We start from the raw sequence: 21,997 nt of genomic DNA on the forward strand, positions 1-21,997 counted from the left end.
TTGGTTTGTGTCATCCTGACTCTCCCTAGAAGCCGAACACCAGGTTGTGCGTGTGACTGGTGAGTGCTTCATCCTGACACCAGACCCTCTCTGTCCACCCCCTGTAGGTATATGGTGCAGTGGCCTGGAGCACGGATACTGCGTCGCCAGGAGCTGGATGCCTTCCTGGCTCAGGCGCTGTCCCCCAAACTCTATGAGCCTGATCAGCTGCAGGAGCTCAAGGTAATCTACAATCCTCATTCTTTGTTTTGGGAGGTCTTGTTTTGGAGCCATGGCTCACCAAGCAGTCACTCAGTGCACTAAACTAGTAATACTAATGACGTGAACTTGAGAGCCTTCAGGGCAAAAGGAACTTCCTTCCCGGTTATAGAAACAGTCAAGTCTACTTTTGTGCGATAAAGATTTTTCCCGTGTTTACCAGTGGGTATTTATTCTTGTTTTTCACATCAGGAAGTAAACTTGCCTTTTATTTCAGGTGGGGATCCCAAACCCTGGGAGGGCTTGGTCCTAAAAGTTTACTAACATCTGGCCAGGATTCTTTTTCTTATTTCGTTCTATTATTCCTAAATACAACATTCGTTTTCTCTAAAAAAAAAAAAAAAAAAATAGTCTTTGCCCTCCTGGTATTATAAATCCCTTTTAAAAAACCACTTGAAGAACAATGTTATGCCATCATTCCTGTGCCCTTCTAGTCAGCATTTAACATCGTATTCTTTTTAGTTTTCCCTTCTAGTATTCTTTTTTTTTCCTTTGATTGTTTTGACAGTATTAATTTTGTCCATTTTATCACCTGATTTTTTGGTGTGCTTATCTTTTCAGTGCACTTTTATTAGTCACTGTGTCCACGTGGCTGTAGTTGCTTTCTAATTTCTACACTAAATTTTAGAAAGTTCAAGACTTCAGAGTTAGCTGAATTAGTGGATCTGCCTTTTCTTTTTAATGTACAGGGTTTTGGTTTTTTCTTTGCCATTGGTTTGATTTTTTTTTGTTGCGGTTTGTGTTTTTTGTTTGTTTTTTTACAAAATTTGATTTGTAATCAAGTAATCTCTTTTGACAAAATCGCCTTCACTTTTAGATCTTTTTTACCATTCTTTATGAAGGCGTTCTTACCCTGCAGAAGAGTTTTAGACTCATTTGAAGGGTTTTCAGTATTCTCCTGTTGGGGCTCAATAAATCTGTGGTTGCCCCTAAATTATTGAGTTAAATTCAGTAATCCAGTGTTGACCCTCAACTGTGTGGAGCCCATGTCATTTGTGATCACCTTAGGCTTCTGATGACTTTGAAACAAGCTAAACTAAACACAACCAAACTTAGGAGAGTCTACCTCAAATTATACTCTTTACTTTGTAGTTTAAGCTTTTCTGTTAGACAGAAAGTTTTTTTTAATGGTTTTGAATTTAAGTTTTCGTTCTAGAATATTTGACCGGGTGTCCCCTGAGAGGCTGGTACTAAGTGCAGGCTCTGTGTCCTGTGTCCTAGAGTGTGGTGCCATCACCACCGTCTTCATCAGCAGACTGTGCTCAGGGGTGTTGTAAATACTTTTACTAGAGTGTGGTGCCATCCCTCTACCTCTACTTCCTGTTTCTCTTATTTAGATTATTACATCAGTATTGACATCCCAGTTCTGAAAATCAGACCGCCAGGTATCAGGTATGCCCACCAAGCCTTATTCACCATCAACTTGCTTTTACTCAAAGTTCATCTTCTCCCATATCCTTTTCATTTTTGGATCAACACATAGGATATAACTTTTGAAAGATAGTCACACTCTAAGCTTTCATTTTGGTTCTTTTGAGGTCTTAGTGCTTTCATGATTTTCTCCTGATTCTTCATCTAAAGCCAGGCATTTCTAGAGCTGTGTTTAGAAAGACCCATTTTATGTGCAGTTACTTCAAGCCCACCACTCTCCCTTTGGGTCTTGCTGGTCTGGAGGTCTATGTTCCTTTCACCAAGGACAGCCTGCATCATTAGTGCTTCATCCACGAGCACCATAAATTCTGAAAGAGCTGGAAGGGAAAAATAACAGCATTCACTGGGGGGAGAAATAGTTGGGGTGTTTGGTTTTGTTTTGTTTTTTAAGATCAGTGATCCTCTCAGTTATCAGATTGAGAACTAATCATTATTTAAATGAACAAAAATCCCTATGCAGAGACTGAGAGTCCCAAAATTCAGTGATAGAAAAGTAAATTTCAAAATGGCTTTTTCACTTAACCATTAAAGTTGTTTTGATATTTCAAAAGCAGTGACAATGCTTTTCTATAAAACACCATTTTCCTGCTTAGGATATAGTCAACTCTTGATTTTTGTTGTTGTTTTAGAGGCCATTATCCAGTTTGTGGATTGCCCAGATCCTGTTTTTCTTCTCCCATTTTTGCCATCATGTGCTTTGAGAATAAGAGGAGAAGAGAAAGAAAAGACCTAGTTTTGACAGTTTGCCCTCTTGATGGCTATTCTGATGGGAGGTTTGGGAAAAGATGTTGAAACCATTGATTTAAATGAATTTGCAAGAGTTTCATCTTGTCCATTCTCTGTCCTCCCGCCACAACCCTGAACAATTGAATGTTCTCCGTGGCTCAGTGATTGACAGCTCTCACTTTTTCCCTGTTATTATTTTTTTTTTTGGCACTTCTTCTAGGTTACCAGCACAAACATAAAGACTAAGGTAAAATCAGCACTGATGCTGTATTTGAAGGAGGGTGGGTAAAGGATGAAGAGAAAGATCTTTGTACAGTTTTAATATTTATCCAGTTTCTTTCTCCCTTGCTCTTGACATCCCTATAATTGCCTTAAATTCTTTTAACAGTTTCACATGCCAAGTGCAGAATTAAAAGATGGAAAATGAAGAGCTTTAAAGACAGTATTAGGGACGTGCAGCATGTCTGTGATACCTGTAAGAATTGTTGTGCATATAGGTAAATATGCCAAATCAAAGTAAGAGTCTGTTGCCCAGTAATTAGAAGTTGGACAAAGTAAACCGCACTGGAATTTGGTTCTTCAACTAATTGGCTGGAGATACATTCCATATTTGTGTTTCCTGTAAGATCAGAAAATCTTGTCACTATTTTTCTAGTTGAGGAATAATGGTGGATATTTTATCTTCCTTGGTATAAGAGAATGAGGTTAAGATGTGAATATTACAGCCATTTCTATAGAATGAGGTTAAGATGTGAATATTACAGCCATTTCTATAGAATGAGGTTAAGATGTGAATATTACAGCCATTTCTATGATCAAGGGTTCAGATTCTGGTGCTACCAGTTATCAGTTTTGTGACCTTGAGCTCTCTGTGACTCAGTTTCTCCATCTATGAAATGGAGTTCTAACAGCAGTATCACACATACAGTTGTTGAGATGTTAATGAAATAATGAATGAAAAAATACTTCGTGTGGTATCTGATACATATTTATTAAGTACCCCATAAATATTAGTGTTATATGTATAAAATTAACATTTAGGGAATGAAATATAAAGTACCATGTAAAATAATTAAAATTAAAAAAAAGTTTTTTGACTAAAGTGAATCCACGCAGTAATTGAGATTCTATTCACTTTATTTAGACAGTTTCTAAGAATTTTCCTTTACTGAATTAATAGTAGTTGCTAGTTCTAAAACTAATTGACTTGAAAATCATTTCTTAAACCCATAAAAACATAGTTCATTAAGTAATGATAAGGTCATTTAAAATAAATACATATGTGTGTGGATAAGGTAGACTTAGCCATTCCTCCCATGAGCTCACTGGGAAGTTACTTGTTTTAACTCAGGTGCCTCTGTGTTCCAGCTCTGATTTCTTAGCCTCAGTGCTCAGATGGCCATCTGCCAGAGTGGGTTTGAGCCCTGTTAGTTAAGTAAGGCCTGAGGGTGCATATTATCTGCACCTCCAGTCGCTAAGAAATGGCAGTAGTACCTAGTTTCCCCAAAGGACACTGCTGCCACTTTGTTTTCTCAGAGCAGCAGCAGCAGCACCGTTGCCTTCCCCTCCGCCTTGACCAGGCCCCCCTCTCCTGGCCTGGACAACTGTGGACTGGCAACAAGAGAGCAGCTAGAGGCCTAGTTGCCATCGTCCCTGCAGAGAGGCCAGGAGATGGGTGCTGCACGGGCAGCCCCCAAGCTCAGGCTGGCATCGCTGCTGTGACACTTTCCCACAGCGTCAGTGTTTAGGAAGGAGAAACTCTCTCTCTCTGCCTTGAGACTCAGAGAGAGGCAGGATCAGTAGGGATCTAAGTAAGTTAGGTGACTTTTTTATTTCCATTTTGCGCCCGCCCCGCTTTCTGCTCATAAATGTAAAAATTCATCTATCATCCCGAACCCACCTGCCCTCAACTGAATATGCTTATTAGTTACTCTTTCCAGCACTACATTGGAGAAGCAGAAGCCAGCAGGCGTGGCCTGGGAGGGACAGGCTTGTCCAGGTTCAGGAAGTTCTTCACTGCATTGACTTCGTTTTGTTTTTTGTGTTGTTTTGGTTTTTTTTAAGTCGAAAAATATGGTGTTAGCTGATAATGGGGAATGTTGACAACGACAGCACGAAACATCAGATAATCATAAGTTCATTAGTATTTGGCACTGGAGTCATCTTTTTTCTCTTTAATGAAAAGCTCGTTTACCTGCCACAGTTAGGCATTGCTTAGTTTGGTACACATAAAGACTGCATTCTCAAGATACCATAACCTTAGAAAATAAGCATGCATGGTGGGAAGACAGAAACCAGGACAGTTAAAACTCAGTCCTGGATAATCCACAAACTAGGTCCTTCACAGATAATCAAGAGTTGACTGTATTTGTCGGTGTTTCTTATCCTGTGCATTAGATGCTAGAAGAAAGGGCTGTGTGTACAAAGGGAGGCTCACAGCACCAATGACTTGAGGGAAAAGAACCCAGAAATGCAAGTCTCTAGATTCTGATAGTCTGCATGGTTCAGATACAGTGTTTTTGCTGTTGTGTTCTTTCATTTATAAGCTATCCATTTCTCCTAAAACATTTTGACAGTCTCATTAATAAGTTGCTATCTAAAACATTAACATATAAAATAATGTAGACATTTTAAAATACAAGCTTTAGAATGAAATTATACCAAGTAATTTCTTTCCAAATAATTGTTTAAGATAACTACTTTAAAAATGCAGAATCTTAATAGAATATTCCTTTTTTACCACATTTCTGTTAATATATTACCAGTGTTTAGAATCTGCAATATAAAATTTTATTTCATAAATGAGTAACTGCTAAGGAGTTAAACTAATGATCAGTTACTTTGTCATGTGTCTACCTTAAACACAGTATTGATTTACACTTGTATAACTCTTCACAAATTCCAAATTGAAATATTTCAGTATGTTTATAGAACAGCCTCTTAAACTTAAATTTGTTAAATAACATAAAAAGTCTTTCTGTTCAGACAGGTCAGTGTTAAGTCACTGTAAGGTAGTGATAGAGCTACTTAGGGGGCATTTGGTTGAGGGGTGTCCTTATGACCCATGGAGAGTTATAGTCAGACATTGCAAGAATTGGATGCTGTAGTACTCTTACTCCATAGAAATAATTCTTTTCCATTTAAAGATTGAGAACCTCGACCCCCGAGGCATTCAGCTGTCAGCTCTCTTCATGAGTGGCGTGGACATGGCCCTGTTTGCAAACGACGCATGTGGCCAGCCAGTACCCTGGGAACACTGCTGTCCTTGGATGTATTTTGATGGGAAGCTCTTCCAGTCCAAACTCCTCAAAGCAAGCCGGGAAAAGACCCCACTCATCGACCTCTGTGATGGTCAGGTCAGTTGCAGGAAAGCAGGCTGGGTGGGGCAGGGAGGAGGGGGTGGCCACTTCTAACCAGAATGAAATAATGTTCACTAGCTAATCTGTTGTCTTTTCTACTGAATTTGTAATGAGCCCATGCAACAAGAATTTAATTTAGATTGAGCCCAGCCCAGTGTGTAACTAAATGTCAATTCAGTGCCCACATGAGCTGAGCCCAGGACATACACTTGGTTCTCATTATTCACAGTAATTGTACTGTATAAATTCACCTTGAACACTGAATTAGCAAATACGGAATCTTTGCACAGGGTTAGGGTTCTGCAAGCCTTCCGTTGCATTGTCTTCATCAGTCAGTCAATAAGACAATAACCTTGTGTTATGTATATTTCTGTTTAAATACTTCTTAATGCATATATATGGTTAACTCACTCACATTGAACTTATGACTGGCAATGTTATAACTCAGCTTCAACAAAGCTCATTTAACTAACACACGCATTTTCTCTGTACGGCACATCACAGCCTGGCACTTGGAAGCACTAGCCAAAACTCAGCACTGTGCTATTCTAACAGCAAAATCATTCACAAAAACACAGAAATTGTGGCACTAAGGAGACAGTGACTGGACACATGTTTACAGTATAAAAACTGAAGCATGAAGACAGTGCTGTGCTTTCTTTAACCTTAGGTGGCAACTCAAGCTCTATTCCACTCAGCGAATGTCTTCAGATGACTATGAAAATGCTAGGAGTATTAATTTTGAGTTTATGAATAAATTTTAGCAAGTGGCAGAGTTTAGAGATGTGGAACTCATGAATAGTCAGGATTGACTGTACTTTTTAAAGTTCTAATTTAAAAATAAAGTGAATTAGGTCATGAGGTTATCTTGTCTCTTTGTATATAAAAGAAGCTCACATATGCTGCAAGCTTTTTGCTTTTTAACCTTAGACTACAAAACATGTATTCTTCCACATGCTGCTTAAGTTAAGGTCAGTTTAAAGACAAATTTACAGAGTAAGCAGGTTTTCAGGTTCTCTGATTAAAGATTGGTTCCTGGTATAGCGACTTAGCACATACATTTTTATGTATTTATTAACAAAAGACACTCAGTGTTTTTTCTCAGTATAATTTGACATACGCAAGTTGTATTGTTCACATTTGTGCAGGCTACCTCACTGGTAGCCCCATGGACAGGTCAGTTGGTCTATTGTCCTTTCTCTGTTAAAGAGCTCCAGGCATCCCTTAAGAAGCATCTACTACTCTTTGCCTCAGTTCCTTTTCTGTAAAGTGAATGTTTGACCTAAAATTAAATTGATTAGGAAAGTAAAACTTAAAGATGTGAACTAGGCATCATCTACTCCCTGGTGCATGAGTGGAAGGAAGGCTGTGAGCATGACTTGTCTGGACTTAGTCATTGATTTTGAGAACCAAATTTGTTTTCAGTTAATAAATTTTATAGTAAGTGGTTCTCATCTAAAGATATACTGAGAAGGTAGAAATTTAAATTCTTGTTTTATAAGATTGTGAGATAAAGTATCTTTTTTTTTTTTGGCTTTTTTTTTTTTTTGCTTTTGTGATCATGTTTGCATTCTGTGGCCTTCCCTGCTGGCTCAGTGGTAAAGAATCTGCCTGACAATGCAGGAGACATAGGAGATACAGGTTCGATCTCTGGGTCAGGAAGATCCTCTGGAGAAGGAAATGGCAAGCCACTCCAGTTACTCTTGCCTGGAAAATCCCATGCACAGAGGAGCCTGGGGGGCCATAGTCCATGGGGTCACAGAGTCAGACGGGACTTACCGACTATACTACAACAACAGCAGCAACATTGCATTCTGTAAAAAAGTGTCACTGAGCAGATTGTGGCTGTGTTATTTATGGGTAAATAAGCACGGACAGAGGAGCCTGGCAGGCTACCGTCCAGCCTGGCAGGCTACCGTCCATGAGGTCACAAAGAGTAGGACATGACTAAGCGGTTAACACACATGTAGGCGAAGCATAGTGGTCAGCATGTCTTATTTCTTTCCTGTTCATTCCAATTCAATTGAATTGAATTTGTGAATGAAGTTTTCACATGCCAGTCCTTGACTTCCAGGCCGAGCAAGCTGCCAAGGTAGAAAAGATGCGACAAAGCATCCTGGAAGGGCTGAACTTCTCCCGGCAGAGCCACCCACTCCCCTTCCCACCGCCAGCGGCGCTGCCTTTCTACCCCACCTCTGTGTACCCACGGCACTTCGGGCCCGTCCCCCCGGCCCAGGGCCGAGGGCGGGGCTTTGCAGGTGAGTGTGTCCACCACTGTAGGTACGGACTTGCTAGTGTGGGGAGACAGACACACACATAACATGCAGGCCTTCTCAGTGAGCTGTATCCTGCTATGTTGAGACCTTGTAAATAATTCTCAGCCTTAGTTATGAAGTTTGCAGCAACAGCTCTTCACATTAGAAAGGAACAAACTTGATCCTGGAAGAGATGACGTATGGGAAAGGGAGTGGGAGCTATCGAAGCTATTGCAGAGATATGATTTTTAAATTGGTCAGTGTAGCCAAAAACTCTGCTGACATTTGTGGTTTAAGATTTTCTCATGTTGTGGGATCAGCGGGGCTGACCTCCATTAAGGCTGCCTCCCAAGCCTGTGGCAGAGCCCATAGCAATAGTGTTTGGTCTCCAGAGGCTCCTCCAGGAGCAGGCAAGGTGACATTTCTGTGTTGCTGGTGAGCAGAAGGGTCAGGAGGCTCTTCCCTGGCAGCTGATGGTGTAAGAACAACTGAAGGACATGGGGGTCTCTCTGCCTGAAAGCCCACTGTTGGCTTTCCCTGAACCCAGTTCCTCATGGCTTCTCCCATCTCTCTCCACCCGGGTCCCACAGGAGTCTGTGGCTTTGGAAGCCCCTATGGGGAAACTGTAGCGACAGGCGCTTACCGTGCCTTCCGAGTGGCGACAGCAACAGGACACTGTGGAGCCTTCTCAGGCAGTGACAGCAGCAGGACTAGCAAGTCACAGGGCGGTAATTATGCCACAACTCCTCCTGGAGCTTTTTTCCACCAGCAGCTTCCCGCTCCTTCTGGCTTTTCCTCCTTGTCTGTCCTGACTCCAGCACCAAGTCCTTTCTGATAGGCCCCCACTCTGGTATTTGCTGCTGCTCATCTGCCAGCCTCTGCCTTCCCCCAGGTCTCTGCGGCAGCTTTGCTCTGACCCATCTCTGTCTCCAGCGGGACCAGTGTCCACACACAGCCCTTCTGTGCACCTGTCTCCTAATCATTGCCTCCTGTGATAGACAAGTTGCCCATTCATTCCCAGGGACATTTTTTTTGCCTTCGTGTTCTCTAACAGCCCTCTGTAAGGTAAAGAGGATCACGCTTGTGTAGAAGAATCTAAGGGCATTGTACAGTTCTTGGCATAGAAGAGTTTTTCATAGTTTGTTTCAGAGAAATATTAGTAAAGAAAAGTCTAATAGTCTGGTTTAAATTTCCATTGCTTCTCTTCTCATTCATATTAGGCTTGTGAGGGTGAGAAAAAGTTGAGTTTTGAAATATCATCTTGTGATTTTGCTGTACTTTGAAGCCCATGACTTGTAACTTTGTCATAAATGCCACATTTTGGGACTGCAAATCTAAACCTGACTGTCAAGTCTGTGTTACAGGATTACTCAAATAAAGTTTTGAAGAACTTTTAGGATAGGCAAGCCTTTCTTGATCAGAAATATTTTTCCAGTTGAGTTACTTGGGTTCTTACAGAAGCTACTAGAGACATCTTTTGTAATAGTAATACTCTTCTGGGTGAACGCTGCCCTCTCTCTGTAGCTGTGGAAGCCACTTTTCTTCTGCTGGACTTGCATGCCTGCTCTTGCCTCCCCTTAGTTTTCCTGGCTTTCCAGGGTGCTTTCCTCCTGTTACTGTGCATCACACAATGCACAGTAATGTGTGTTCTCTGCTTTACAATCAGCTTCAGCTTTTTGCAACCCTTGCCTGGAAACTCATGCTGGCCTGCAGTTGTGATAAAATACTGTTGGGGGTTGTGGAGGAGTCTTGACTGTGAACATTGCTCTATCAGAAGTGGTTTAGTCTGAAATGACAATAGGAACGTGCTTCCCAACTTCTACCAAATTGTGTCTGGAATTCAGATCTCCATTGTCCAGTATGGTAGCCGCTGGCCACATGTGGCTTTCAAGCACTTGAACTGTGGCTCATCCAAACTGAGCTGTGTCCTAAGCGCACAGACTTAACATAGAAAGAATGCAAAATGTCTCATTAGTAGTTTTTTATACTGATTACATGTTATTTTGGTTATATTGGGTTAAATAAAATATATGTTATTAATATTTACTTCCTGTGTTTTTACTTTTTTAATGTGGCTACTAGAAAATGTAAGACTTATTTGTAGCTTTTGTTGGACAGAGCTACCTGGCTGTTAATGATCATGGCTAACACCAGGATGATGCAGAATTTATTATAATCCTTTCCATCTCCCAGAAAAGAAGATGCTTGAGGTTCTATTTTGTTTTGTTTATATCAGAAATTTTGGTATCAATTAATTATCTAAGCATTTTCTTAGGTAAGTTAGAAAACTTTGGAATATTCACACTACCAATTAGTGAATACAAGGAATATTTGTAACCCTGCCTAAGGAAATTATCATTTAATAACACAATAAGAGTTAACAGGCTGGCTTTACTGATTAATTTCTGTAATGTTTGGTTAAGGTAGTAAAGTCTAAGTAATTACCCAAAGAGGAAAACATTTGAATTTGCAGATTTCTATCTTGATAATGTGGAAGGTGTGCCATGTACACCCAGTACTTTATTGGATCTGTTTCTGCCTAATAGCGGTACTCATTTTTCAGCCATAACTTAATTTCAGTTGTGATTTCTTCCAACACAGCTGTCTTACTTTCAGATATATTTTTAATGACAACTTAAAATCATTAAAATCAATTAAAACCTTTGTGCAAAGGTAGTTCACTTAATAAACAAGAAGTCTTTACAAAGGAAGAGAAAGGGCTTCATATGAAGTAGAAACCACATTTGAAAAGAAATTGCTTGCTTTTTTCTCTTTGCTGTTTCTGTGATTGTCAAGATTTTTTTCATCTACTTCTGTGCAGGAATCCAACCTATACCTTCTCAGGGAGGGAAGCTAGAAATAGCTGGCACCGTGGTTGGCCACTGGGCTGGGAGCAGACGGGGCCGAGGAGGCCGTGGGCCTTTCCCCCTGCAGGTAGTTTCTGTTGGAGGACCAGCAAGAGGGTGAGTTCTGAACAATGAAAATGTATTTGTGTAAATAAAACCAACCTTTTACCTGTTACTTTAATTATATGCTTACTGGTAACATCTTTATGTTATTAAATATATTCTTAGTGGTTATGTAGGATTCCATTATATACAACATTATGTAATTATTTAAACCATTGTTAAATAATTATCCAGAAATTAAAGTCTGTGCTTCCTATAGCACAGACTGCTGCTGCTGCTGCTAAGTCGCTTCAGTCGTGTCCGACTCTGTGCGACCCCATAGACGGCAGCCCACCAGGCTCCCCCGTCCCTGGGATTCTCCAGGCAAGAACACTGGAGTAGGTTGCCATTTCCTTCTCCAATTCATGACAGTGAAAAGTGAAAGTGAAGTTGCTCAGTCGTGTCCGACTCAGCGACCCCATGGACTGCAGCCCACCAGGCTCCTTCGTCCATGGGATTTTCCAGGCAAGAGTACTGGAGTGGGGTGCCATTGCCTTCTCCATAGCATAGACTAGACACCTTTAAATCCATTCGATATTATTTTAAATGTTACCTTGAACAGATACAAGTCTGTTTGCTTTTGTCCTCTTTTATGTGTTTTAGGCGTCCAAGAGGCGTTATTTCCACTCCAGTGATCCGAACATTTGGAAGAGGTGGAAGGTACTATGGCAGAGGCTATAAAAACCAGGGTGCGATTCAGGTAATAGCACCACGTAGTGCTAGTGGCCAGTTCACTGCTGGGCGCCTGCTCTGCCCCGGCCAGTGTTTCAGGGCCTCTGACCAGAGAGGGGCCCGCTGGAAGGCTTCTGACCCAATAGTGGCACGTGGTGGTTTTCAAACCCACTTTCCCGCAAGCCCAGACTGTTTTAGCATCGTTTGGGGTAAAGAGTGTGAGCGCGTGTTCGTGTGCTGTCCCTGGGAATTTAGCTGAGAATAATCCAGAAGCTGTTAATGCTATCTATATTATTTAGGTAAAGCACATTTAGGATTTAAAAAGAAGTTGTGACTTTGTAAATGCTAGAACAGTGTTGGTTTTTTTTTCCCCTCCTCCACCATCTTGACTAGTTCTTCCATAAAGGATCCGCTCATGAGAAAATAAAGAAGTCACATGTCTGTCTTCATGAAAGAGCTAGAACTTTCTTCTACTCTGGATACTCCATTTTAGGACCTGGATTCTGATTAATTTGCCCTTGAGAATGATGTTTTAAAAAGACCAATCAACCTTAACACTGTATTACGTTGTCTCATTTATTGAATTATGGCTTTAATCAAAGTACACAATTTTTTTCTCATAGCATCCTTGTAAGCATTAAGAGGAGTACCCTTATGTGACTCATTTATTAATTAATAGTCCTTATTTGGAAATAGTTGGCCAAGAGAAAATAAAACTTCTGCCTTTGCCAGGTGATCTTAGCATCTTGATAGCTTCCGTTTTGATGAAATACATCAAATAAGTCAAGTACAGAAACAGTCTCTTGCCTGAAAACAGGTCCAGGCAGCCCCTGTTAGCTGTGCAGCATCCTGCTGGGGGAGGTCCTCAGCTCATTCCGGCTTCCCTGTAGTCCCACCCTGACCGTCCTCACCCTTCATCAAAATGCTCTTTTGAGCCAGAGGTACTCTCAGTCTCTCAGCAGGTTTATGAGAAGGAGGAGAACTTCTTTCTTACTTCTCTAGCCTGGAGCTTGTCTTATAAAATGCCTCTGGTTTTTCATTACGATCATCCTTGGTGGGTACAAGGGCCTTTCCTGAGCTAGTAGTGGGAAATATGTATCTCTATATTGCTTAAGCACTTTTATTTTCATTATAAAACCTAGATACCGAAAAACCACACACACATATATCAAAATGTAGTTTAATGAGATATAAGGCAAATAGCCGTGTAGCCATCACCTATGTGATGAATAGCATTTTCCCAGCTCTTTCTGAGAGCCTCACAGGCCCAGTCACAACACTAACTTCCTGCCTCCCTCTGCACAACATAACCACAACCCTGGAGTTTTACACTCTGTTATTTCTCCCTTGTCACTTTCTGGTTTTTTATCGCTCATATGTGCCTTCCTAGACACTTGATGAATTGTGTTAGTTTTTTTTAGTTTGCTATGTCTTCTAAGTCTCTCTGAATCAACAGGTTTCCCTTCCTCCCTTTTTTCCTTCATTTATCAACTGAAGGACAACTCAGGCTATTTCACCTTCAGGATCCTGGCTTTTGCTGAGTGCACACTCACGGTGCTGTTCCTTGTGTGACTCTGACCTTTCTTGCCCAAGAGTAGCTGGATCTGGATGCTTCGTTGTACTTCGGTTTGTCCCTGTGGCAAGACTGCAGTGGGCTCCTGTGCTTTCCTGTCTGCTTATCTTTTTTTATGTGTCAGAACCTGTTGATCCGTTCATATGCTGCAGATTGCAAAATGAAGATACTCTCATTCCATCATTTGTTTTTCTTTATTGGGGTATTTTTATAAAGAGATGCTTCCCATCGCTTTCCATCTGGTGCCTCAGTGTTACAGACCTTCAGGAAAGCTATAGCTCAACACATGGTTCTGTAGCTCAACTCACCTGTCCTTGGCCACTGGGACCCTTTGCTGTGACCTCTAGTCTTCAGTAACTTCCTGTCTGGTGTATCACCCAGCCCAGCACACCAGTGACAGTCATTTCTCTTTGTTTCTTGGTTTCTTTAGTGAGAAACGGCATTTCAAGACCACAGTAAGAGCACTCCCTGATGGACATACGCGGCCACAGTGTCAATCACAGTTCCTAGTGTTCTGTGTGCACAGACACACACAGTCCTATTTCTTTATATATATAAACACACACACACAAATGATATGCTTTTTATTATATTTTTTAAAGGTAGGATTCTCTTGAATTCACACTGATGTTTCCAGTTTAAACTGAAGACTATAAGACTTTTATTTAGTCTCATCTCTGTTACATCTGTATGTTCTTTCTTCTAGACCAAATCACCATTTCTGGGCTTTTCCTGTGAACAGATCTAGAGGGGAAAGGTGTACCCATGCACACTCATGTACAATGCACATGGAAACATACATACATGTAATCTGCTGTTCCCGCCCATGCCAATTAAATTGACTCTTCTAATTCAAATTCAGAATTTTAGGAATTTGACTTAATGTTTACTATTTATGTCAGTATGTCCTTTCTTCCCTCCTGAGAATCTTGGTTCCTAAGAACCCAGAGAATGATTAAATTAGAACATCCCATAACTCATCATTTATTTCATCCCACATTGTATACACAGTCTGTTCAGTTCAGTTCAGTTCAGTCACTCAGTCGTGTCTGACTCTTTGCGACCTCATGAACCGCAGCATGCCAGGCCTCCCTGTCCATCACCAACTCCTGGAGTCCACCCAGACCCATGTCCATCAAGTTGGCGATGCCATCCAACCAACTCATCCTCCGTCATCCCCTTCTCCTCCTGCCCTCAATCCTTTGGCTCCATCCCTTGATTCTTTCTGGAGTTATTTCTCCACTGATCTCTAGTAGCATATTGGGCACCTACTGACCTGGGGAGTTCATCTTTCAGTGTCCTATCTTTTTGCCTTTTCATACTGTTTGTGGGGTTCTCAAGGCAAGAATACTGAAGTGGTTTGCCATTCCCTTCTCCAGTGGACCACATTCTGTCAGACCTCTCCACCATGACCCGTCCGTTTTGGGTGGCCCCATACGGCATGGCTTAGTTTCACTGAGTTAGACAAGGCTGTGGTCCATGTGATCAGATTGGCTAGTTGTCTGTGATTGTGGTTTCAGTCTGTCTGCCCTCTGGTCCCCTCTCTCAGTGCCTACCATCTTACTTGGGTTTCTCTTACCTTGAGGAATAGCTAATGCTTCCATCACCAGCACAATCACAGAAAACAATTAAAGTGTTGGTATATGCTTCCCCCATTTCCCCCCCACCATTCTCACATTTTAAAAAGTAGCTATGCTACTACTGTCTACATTGTTCAAGGTACATTATCCTTTCAGCTACATTTATCCAGGGTCTGTAGATAACTTTATGTCCTGTGCCCCATAAGCCTTGAGGCTGCTGTTCCATTTTGTCCCTCTGAGGCTCTTTTCTTTAGTGAGTTCCTAGGGAGGACTTAGGAAAACAGTATTTAATTTGAAAGTAGTTTATTTTCCCAGTAATTAGAAATATTGGTTCACATCTTCTCAAGAGACTTTTACACATGTTATATGATTTTCTTCTGTCATAAAGCTTTGCCTCATGACTAATAAAGATGAATAATAATTGAGTTGTCTTTCCCTTTGAAGTCATTTGCTGTTTTGACCTAAATGCCTAAATTGTTTTCTCCCCCCACCCCACCCCCGCCACAAACCCCTTCATTTTTTTTTTTTTTTGCTGAAGTTTAGTGCTGGTCATTCTTGGGTCATTGCACTCAGTATGCAATACTTTGTTTCCAAGCACAATTTCATATTTTTTTTTTTTTTCCAGAAAATTTTCTTGAATTAGTTGTTTTTCATTTCAGTTCTTTTGCTTTGGTCTGTTTTCATCTCTGGTGCTCTGTCTTCAGTGTTTGGCATACTCTGGATTCCTTTTTGTCTCAAGATGTGACTCATATACTAATGTAGTTCATCTGTTTAAAGTGTACAATTCAGTGTATTCTCAAGATCATACAGCAATCACCACTAATTCCAGAACATTTATCACCCCAAAAGAAACCCCAAAAGAAGTTTTACTGATGAGCAGTCACACCCCACCCTCGTAGACTCTGATGATCTGCTTCTGTCTGGACTTGCCCTCTGTACATACCATGTAAATGCACCTGCTGTGCCCCAGACCAGGACTTCATTCTTTATTACTGCGAGTGATGTGCCACTGTCTACATAATACTACATTTTGTTTACTTGTTCATCAGTTGATGGACGTTTAGATTGTTTCCACTTTTTTGCTATTATGAATAATGTTGCTGCTGCTGCTGCTAAGTTGCTTCAGTCCTATGAACACATATATACAGAACACATATATTTTGTGTTTTCCCCCCCAAGTTTTAATGAGATATAATTGACACAATATTATATCAGTGTCATTTATACAACATAATGATTTGATACTTGTATTTACAAAATGATCACCAGAGTAAGTCTAGTAAACATCCATCACTGCACATAATTACAGATTTCATTTTCTTGTGATGGGAATGTATCTTTTAAGATATTCTCAGCAACGTTTAAATATATAATAGAACACTGTTAATTGTAGTCTTTGTGTGCAAGTTTTTATATGGACACATTTTCAGTTCTCTTGAGTATATATGTAAAAGTGAATTTCTTGGTCATATGGTAACTCTGTGTTTAAGCATTTGAGGAGCCACAAAATTTTCGAAGTGACTGCATTTTCCATTCCTATTAGCAACGTATGAAGATTCCAATACTATATACGTCCATGGCAACCCTTGCTACTCTCTGTTACTGAGTTTAGCCATCCTCGTGGGTGTAAAATGGGCTCTCATTGTGAGTTTGACCCACATTTCCCTTTCTTTGTCTCTGATTTTAAAATTTTTCTTCTTTAGCCTTCAGGTTTTATATGATGTTTATTTAGTGGTGTTTCTTTTAGTTTAGTGTTCCTTTCTGGAATTATTTTTTCTTTTATTTTTAATTCTTCCCTAAGGTTTTCACCTCCCTTGATGGCTTTTCCTGGGTTAATATGTGTTCCTGTTCATCCTGTCCTGTCATAGCCTGTTTTAAAATCAGAGGAAGAAGTCTTAATCATTTACTGGCGTGCCATTCTGATGTATTTCATTGTCCTTAGGGATGCTGTTCCATCTTTTATTGGTGTAATGTGTGGCTTCACCGTGGTACTTCCTGTTGCTCATTGTAAGTGAAAGTAGTACCCTTGCCCCTTGAGAAGGACGGATGATAACTGGCACCTTGTTTACTGAGTCGCTTGCCCCACTGTCTCTGTTCTTGCCATCCTGATGGGGCAGTTCTGAGAGGCTGTGTCAGTGGGACAAGAGGCAGTGCTGCCCCCTGCTCATGGTGCTTATAGTGGTGGGTGACTCTTTGCAGTGGTCTGGGCTTATGGAAGAATTTGCTGTAGAGAGAGAGTGTCTGTTTCCAAACAGCTACAGGCTGTCTTTCCTTCTTAGTCTCCCTGCATCCTTCATAACTATAGGGCGGTCCCCTAATGAGCAGGCCCCATGGAGCGTTTCCTGTAGCAGGCATCTGTGAGGGCACTGCTCCATCCCCACTGGCAATGCTGCACCAAGTATGTGTTTAGTCTGGGAAGTGGACTTTTACCTTAAGAGAGTGAGGGCTTTGAGATTTGAAAGCACCTACTTGAAATTGTCAGTATTCTTTTTCTTCCCTTTTGGCCCTCCTGTGTTTTTATAGTAATTACTTTCCTCAAGGTTCCTAGAGAATGACAGAAGTATTGACGTTTAGAAAAGTTTACATGAGTATTTCCGAACTGCAGGATTCAAAACTAAAATGAGAAGACACTGTGTGAAAATGAGCCCAGATAGGAAACATGATAACCCCTGGTGTACAAGAGGGTGTCTCTAAAAGCAAGGGTGATAGGTACCTCCAGTTCTACTCTGTATATAGACTGCAGAGCGGATAGAGTACATAACAGAATGAATAGAGCAGATATAGAGCATAGAATATAGAATGTTTATGTATTATAGAGTGTATGTGGACTATGAAGTTGACCCTTGACAACATGCAGTCAAAAATCCACAGAGAACTTTATAGTTAGCCTTCTTCCATATCCACAGTTCTGCATTTGCAGATTCATTTAGGGCTATAGTACGTATCGACTGAAAAAAAATCCATATAATGGTGGACTTGGGCAGTTCAAATCCATGTGGCTCAAGGGTCAACTGTATAGAGAATATACAGAGTATATAATAGAGTGCATAGGGTATATTATCGTGTATAATATCCATAGGGTAGAGAGTACGTACAGTGAGGGACACAGCCACACATTCACTGCGTTCTGTTCTTGAATCTGCAGTGAGTCACCAGGCCTCAGTTGGTGTCTCCTCTCTCCCACTGTTTATCAAACACTGCCTTATTGCTTGCTGTCTTTCATTTTTAATAGGGCAAGCCTCCCTATGCTGCTTCAGCAGAAGAAGTGGCCAAAGAACTGAAGTCGAGATCCGGGGAATCTAAATCCTCCGCTATGTCTTCAGACGGGTCCCTGGCTGAAAACGGAGCGGTGGCTGAGGAGAAGCCGGCTCCCCAGATGAACGGGAGCGCGGGCGACACCAGGGCCCCCAGCCACTCGGAAAGTGCCTTGAACAATGACTCTAAGACGTGCAATACAAATCCTCACTTAAATGCACTAAGTACAGACAGTGCTTGCCGTAGAGCTGATGCTCTGGAGGCAGCTGTCTTAAAGAAAGAAGAGTAAACTTATTTTTTATAGAGGGTGAAGGATGCTGGAAGGGTAAGGATTTAGGAATATCTGGAGAGAAAGAGAGCCTACAGTTATGTACATTTTTTCCTTTCCGTAAGAGAAAAATGAGGACTTTGGAAATTCGGATCCCTCTTTGATATCAGAGATTTAAACAACACATTTTTAGTTTTAACCAGTTGTAGTCAAAATGCTACAATAAAACAAAAAGAGAGAAAGAAAATGAAGAGCATTTGACTCCCACACTTAAAATGAAGTACACACAAAGTTTAAACTGGTTAATGACAAAAGCCTATAGTTGTGTTTCTTGAACTATAAAGAAAACAAATTTTGGCAGTCTTTAAGTATATATAGCTTAAAATATCATTTTTAGCATTTGGCACCATATGTATGCCATTATCTTTGATTTTGCATTACTGTTCACAAGAAAGCTTTGTCTAAGGCTTTGATTTTATGATTATGAAAGAAATAAGGCACAACCACAGTTTTTCTTTCTTACTTAAAATTCATCACTGTTGATGTGGTTCTTTTGTGTTAAGAAAAAAAGTGCAACTATCAGAACAAAAAATTATAGAGTAATATTGCCGTTCTGCTGATTTTAAATATACAGTACATCATACATACTTTACAAGCAAGTTAAATGGAGATAAAGTTGAAATCATAGAAGATGCAAATGACCTTTCAAAATCAACACAATGTGTTCTGAAACTTTTCGTGACTTAATACCATGCATCTGTGATCAATGAACTATGTGGTTTTGAATCGGATGTAGACCATTAGTGCTACTTACTTGAGCTAAACTTCTGCATGGTTCATAATTTTTAAAGTGTGTAGTTAATATTATGCATGTTATTGTCCTTTCTTCCATTCTTACCAGTATGTGCCCATTTGCAAAACAAAAATGCTAATAATCAGTAATAGTCCTATAAAAGATGTTAACTCTGTTTAGTCATTGACTGATCTTGCTCTAACCTTAAAATTTTGTGATTATTGACCTCTGTTGCATTTATTCTAAAACCCCCCAAATTATCTAGCTGTTTCAAATATCAACATTACCCTGGTGTATTCACTGCTGTATGCATTATTGTTCTTTGTTGCTGTTTTATGCCTTCATATTAGCAAAATATGAAATTCTGTGAAAAACAAAAAAAAATCCCTTTGATCTTTAAAAGAAAAAACAAAAAAAAAAACAACCCCCCCTTCTGTAGCAGGAAACAAATTGCTTGTTCTTGAGAACTTTCCCATCAAGAATTTAGTAGAAGCAGGTATACTTATATCATTTTGATGTTTTTGTTAATGTTTCCAAACAATGTACTTTGAAATCAGAATCACTTCTTATTCGTTTTCATATAATTCTCCTGATGCTCTTCATCACACATTAGTGATCAGAAATGAGATGTAATTCCCCAATCCCTGCCCGCAAGACCTGAGTAGGATCTTACTGTAAGTTGAAGGGAGTTTTGCCCTAACTCATGGATTGTGCAAGAATGAACTGCTGTTGGGTTTGACTGATTGTAGATGGGTTGTGGTGTGGTGTATCTGAAGGCTATTGAATGCAACTTACAATGCTTAATAAAAATCTTTATTCTTTTAGTATAAAGATGGTGTGGCTTTAAATTCTTTGTAAGAACATCCATTTTACTGAGGTTTAATGCCAATTGAAACAGCTACTACAGAGCTTAGTCAAATAACCAAAATTTAGAAGTATTTTGCCCATTGCAAGTAATTCCATTTCTTGCTCTAAAGGAACATGTGTTGTCAAAATGCAAGTTATGTTGATGCTGATGGCTGAATTTCATAATTACAAAAAAGACATTCTTTGATAGAGCAGGCTTAGAAATAGAAATTTAAACTTTAAAAAAAAAAAGCCCAAGGAAGAAATACATTTGATCTTGATTAAACCACTTTTAAAAAAGCCAAATCCATACTGTATTTGTTTAGTTTTTACTTAGTGCACTTTTTTTGTTCTAGCATGTTACATTTAGCTGTTTACATCTAGCACATTACATTTTTTGTTCTACCACGTTACATTTAGCTGTCATGTTTCCTTAGGCTCTTCATTGTGACAGGGTCTCAGACTTTGTTTTTGGTGACCTTGTGACAACCTTGAGGAGCAGCAAGGTATTTTGTCAAATGTACCTTAACTGTTGTCTGATTTTTTTTTTTTTTTCCATGAATGGACTGGGGTAGGCTGTGTAAAATTAGCATTCCTTATCACCATTGATGGTGACCTTAATCAACTGACTGAGTTAGTATTGTCAGGTCTCCTTACTGTAAAGCTGGCCAGCCCCATCCCCTTTCCATGGGTTTCCCAGGTGGCCCTGGTGGTGCAGGAGACCTAAAAAATGCGAGTTTGATCCCTGGGTGGGGAAGATTCCCTGGAGGAAGGAGGGCATGGCAACCCTTTCCAGTATTCTTGCCTGGAAAGTCCCATGGACAGAGGATCCCTGCGGGCTACAGTCCATGGGGTCACAAAGAGTCGGACGCGACTTAGCAGGCAAGCACTCCTTTCTGTACTGTACTCTGAAAGAGCCACCGTGTTTCAGCCCTCAGAGTGGGAAGTCTTGCTTGAGTTATCTAATAAATCATTTGGAATTGTGAGTGGCAAATTTGTCCCTTCTTTCATTTCTCCATATGTTTTTACATCATCGAGTTCTGAGTGCTTAGCACCGAATGGCAGGCATTTAATGCATATTATTGGTCCTTGTGAACATCTATTGCAAACCTCTCAGGTTATAATATCTTAAATGATGATACTAAAATAGGACATGCTTTTTTAGGAGCACTACTCTAGGTTTTTGTTTTTTTTTTCAGATTCTTTAATGTTCACAACAGTGCTATCAGTATGACATTATCACCACCAAAGATGACTTTTAACTTATTGCAGGCCACACTGCTAGTGAACGGTGGAAACGGGATCTGAGTCTGTGCCCGTCCGAGCCTGTTCCCGGAGCGTTGCAGACACCCGGTGGTCTGTGAGTCCCCTCTTCTCGGCTCCTCCGGAATCTTTTCTTCCGGCCTGGCGGGGAGGTGGGGCTGCGTCCCCGCCTCCACTGGGTGGGCAGGAGGGGAGGAGCCGCAAGGGAGAGTAGGAGCAGTGGGGAGGAGGAGCGATGTTAGAAGACTCGGTATCAAAACTACATGGACTGCGGGGGCGCGCTCTGGACCTACCGCGCGGAACCCCGGGGCGGAGAGGGGCGGGCCTCCTAGTCAGAGGAAGACGCTCCCGGGATGCGCGCTTCCGGCCTTGCGTGCAGCGGGGCGGGGCCGTGCGTGGGGCGGGGCGGGGAGGGGCCTTGGCAGGGTCGGCGGGTTCTGGCCTGTGCTGACTGCGCGCGCACCTCTCCCGAGTTTGGGCCCGCGTTCCGGTGCGAGCCTTTGCTTCTCCCTAGGCGAGGCCCGAGGCGACCGCTAGAAGCCGGGGCGGGCCGGTTCGGTATTTACACAGCGTGCACTGGGACCGAAATCCGCGCTCAGAACGCCGACCGGATCCTCGAGGACCGCGAGGGTTGGGCCGGGGTTCCCCACACTGTCAGCACTCAAGTTCGTTCCTGGAATCCGATCGATCGCAGAAAACCCCGCCTGTCCTGGGGTTGGGCGCCGGCACCGCGTTCCCGATAGCCAGCGGCTCTGCGCTTCTGTGAGACT

General features: G+C 41.2%; 1 protein-coding gene across 1 annotated transcript in view; it reads left to right on the plus strand.

The window, feature by feature from the left end:
- The window catches only part of FAM120A (family with sequence similarity 120A), a 116,897-nt gene extending 96,822 nt beyond the window's left edge, over positions 1–20,075 (plus strand). The window contains exons 12-18 of the mRNA XM_052644891.1: positions 108–222; positions 5,562–5,771; positions 7,849–8,032; positions 8,620–8,757; positions 10,851–10,992; positions 11,581–11,677; positions 18,035–20,075. Of these exons, the coding sequence (XP_052500851.1) occupies positions 108–222; positions 5,562–5,771; positions 7,849–8,032; positions 8,620–8,757; positions 10,851–10,992; positions 11,581–11,677; positions 18,035–18,346 (1,198 nt within the window). The 3' untranslated portion in view covers positions 18,347–20,075. The remainder of the gene's footprint in view (positions 1–107; positions 223–5,561; positions 5,772–7,848; positions 8,033–8,619; positions 8,758–10,850; positions 10,993–11,580; positions 11,678–18,034) is intronic.
- Positions 20,076–21,997: the final 1,922 nt, after the last annotated feature.

Source organism: Budorcas taxicolor, chromosome 8 (assembly GCF_023091745.1).
Source record: "Budorcas taxicolor isolate Tak-1 chromosome 8, Takin1.1, whole genome shotgun sequence".
NCBI classification, from domain to species: Eukaryota; Metazoa; Chordata; class Mammalia; order Artiodactyla; family Bovidae; genus Budorcas; species Budorcas taxicolor.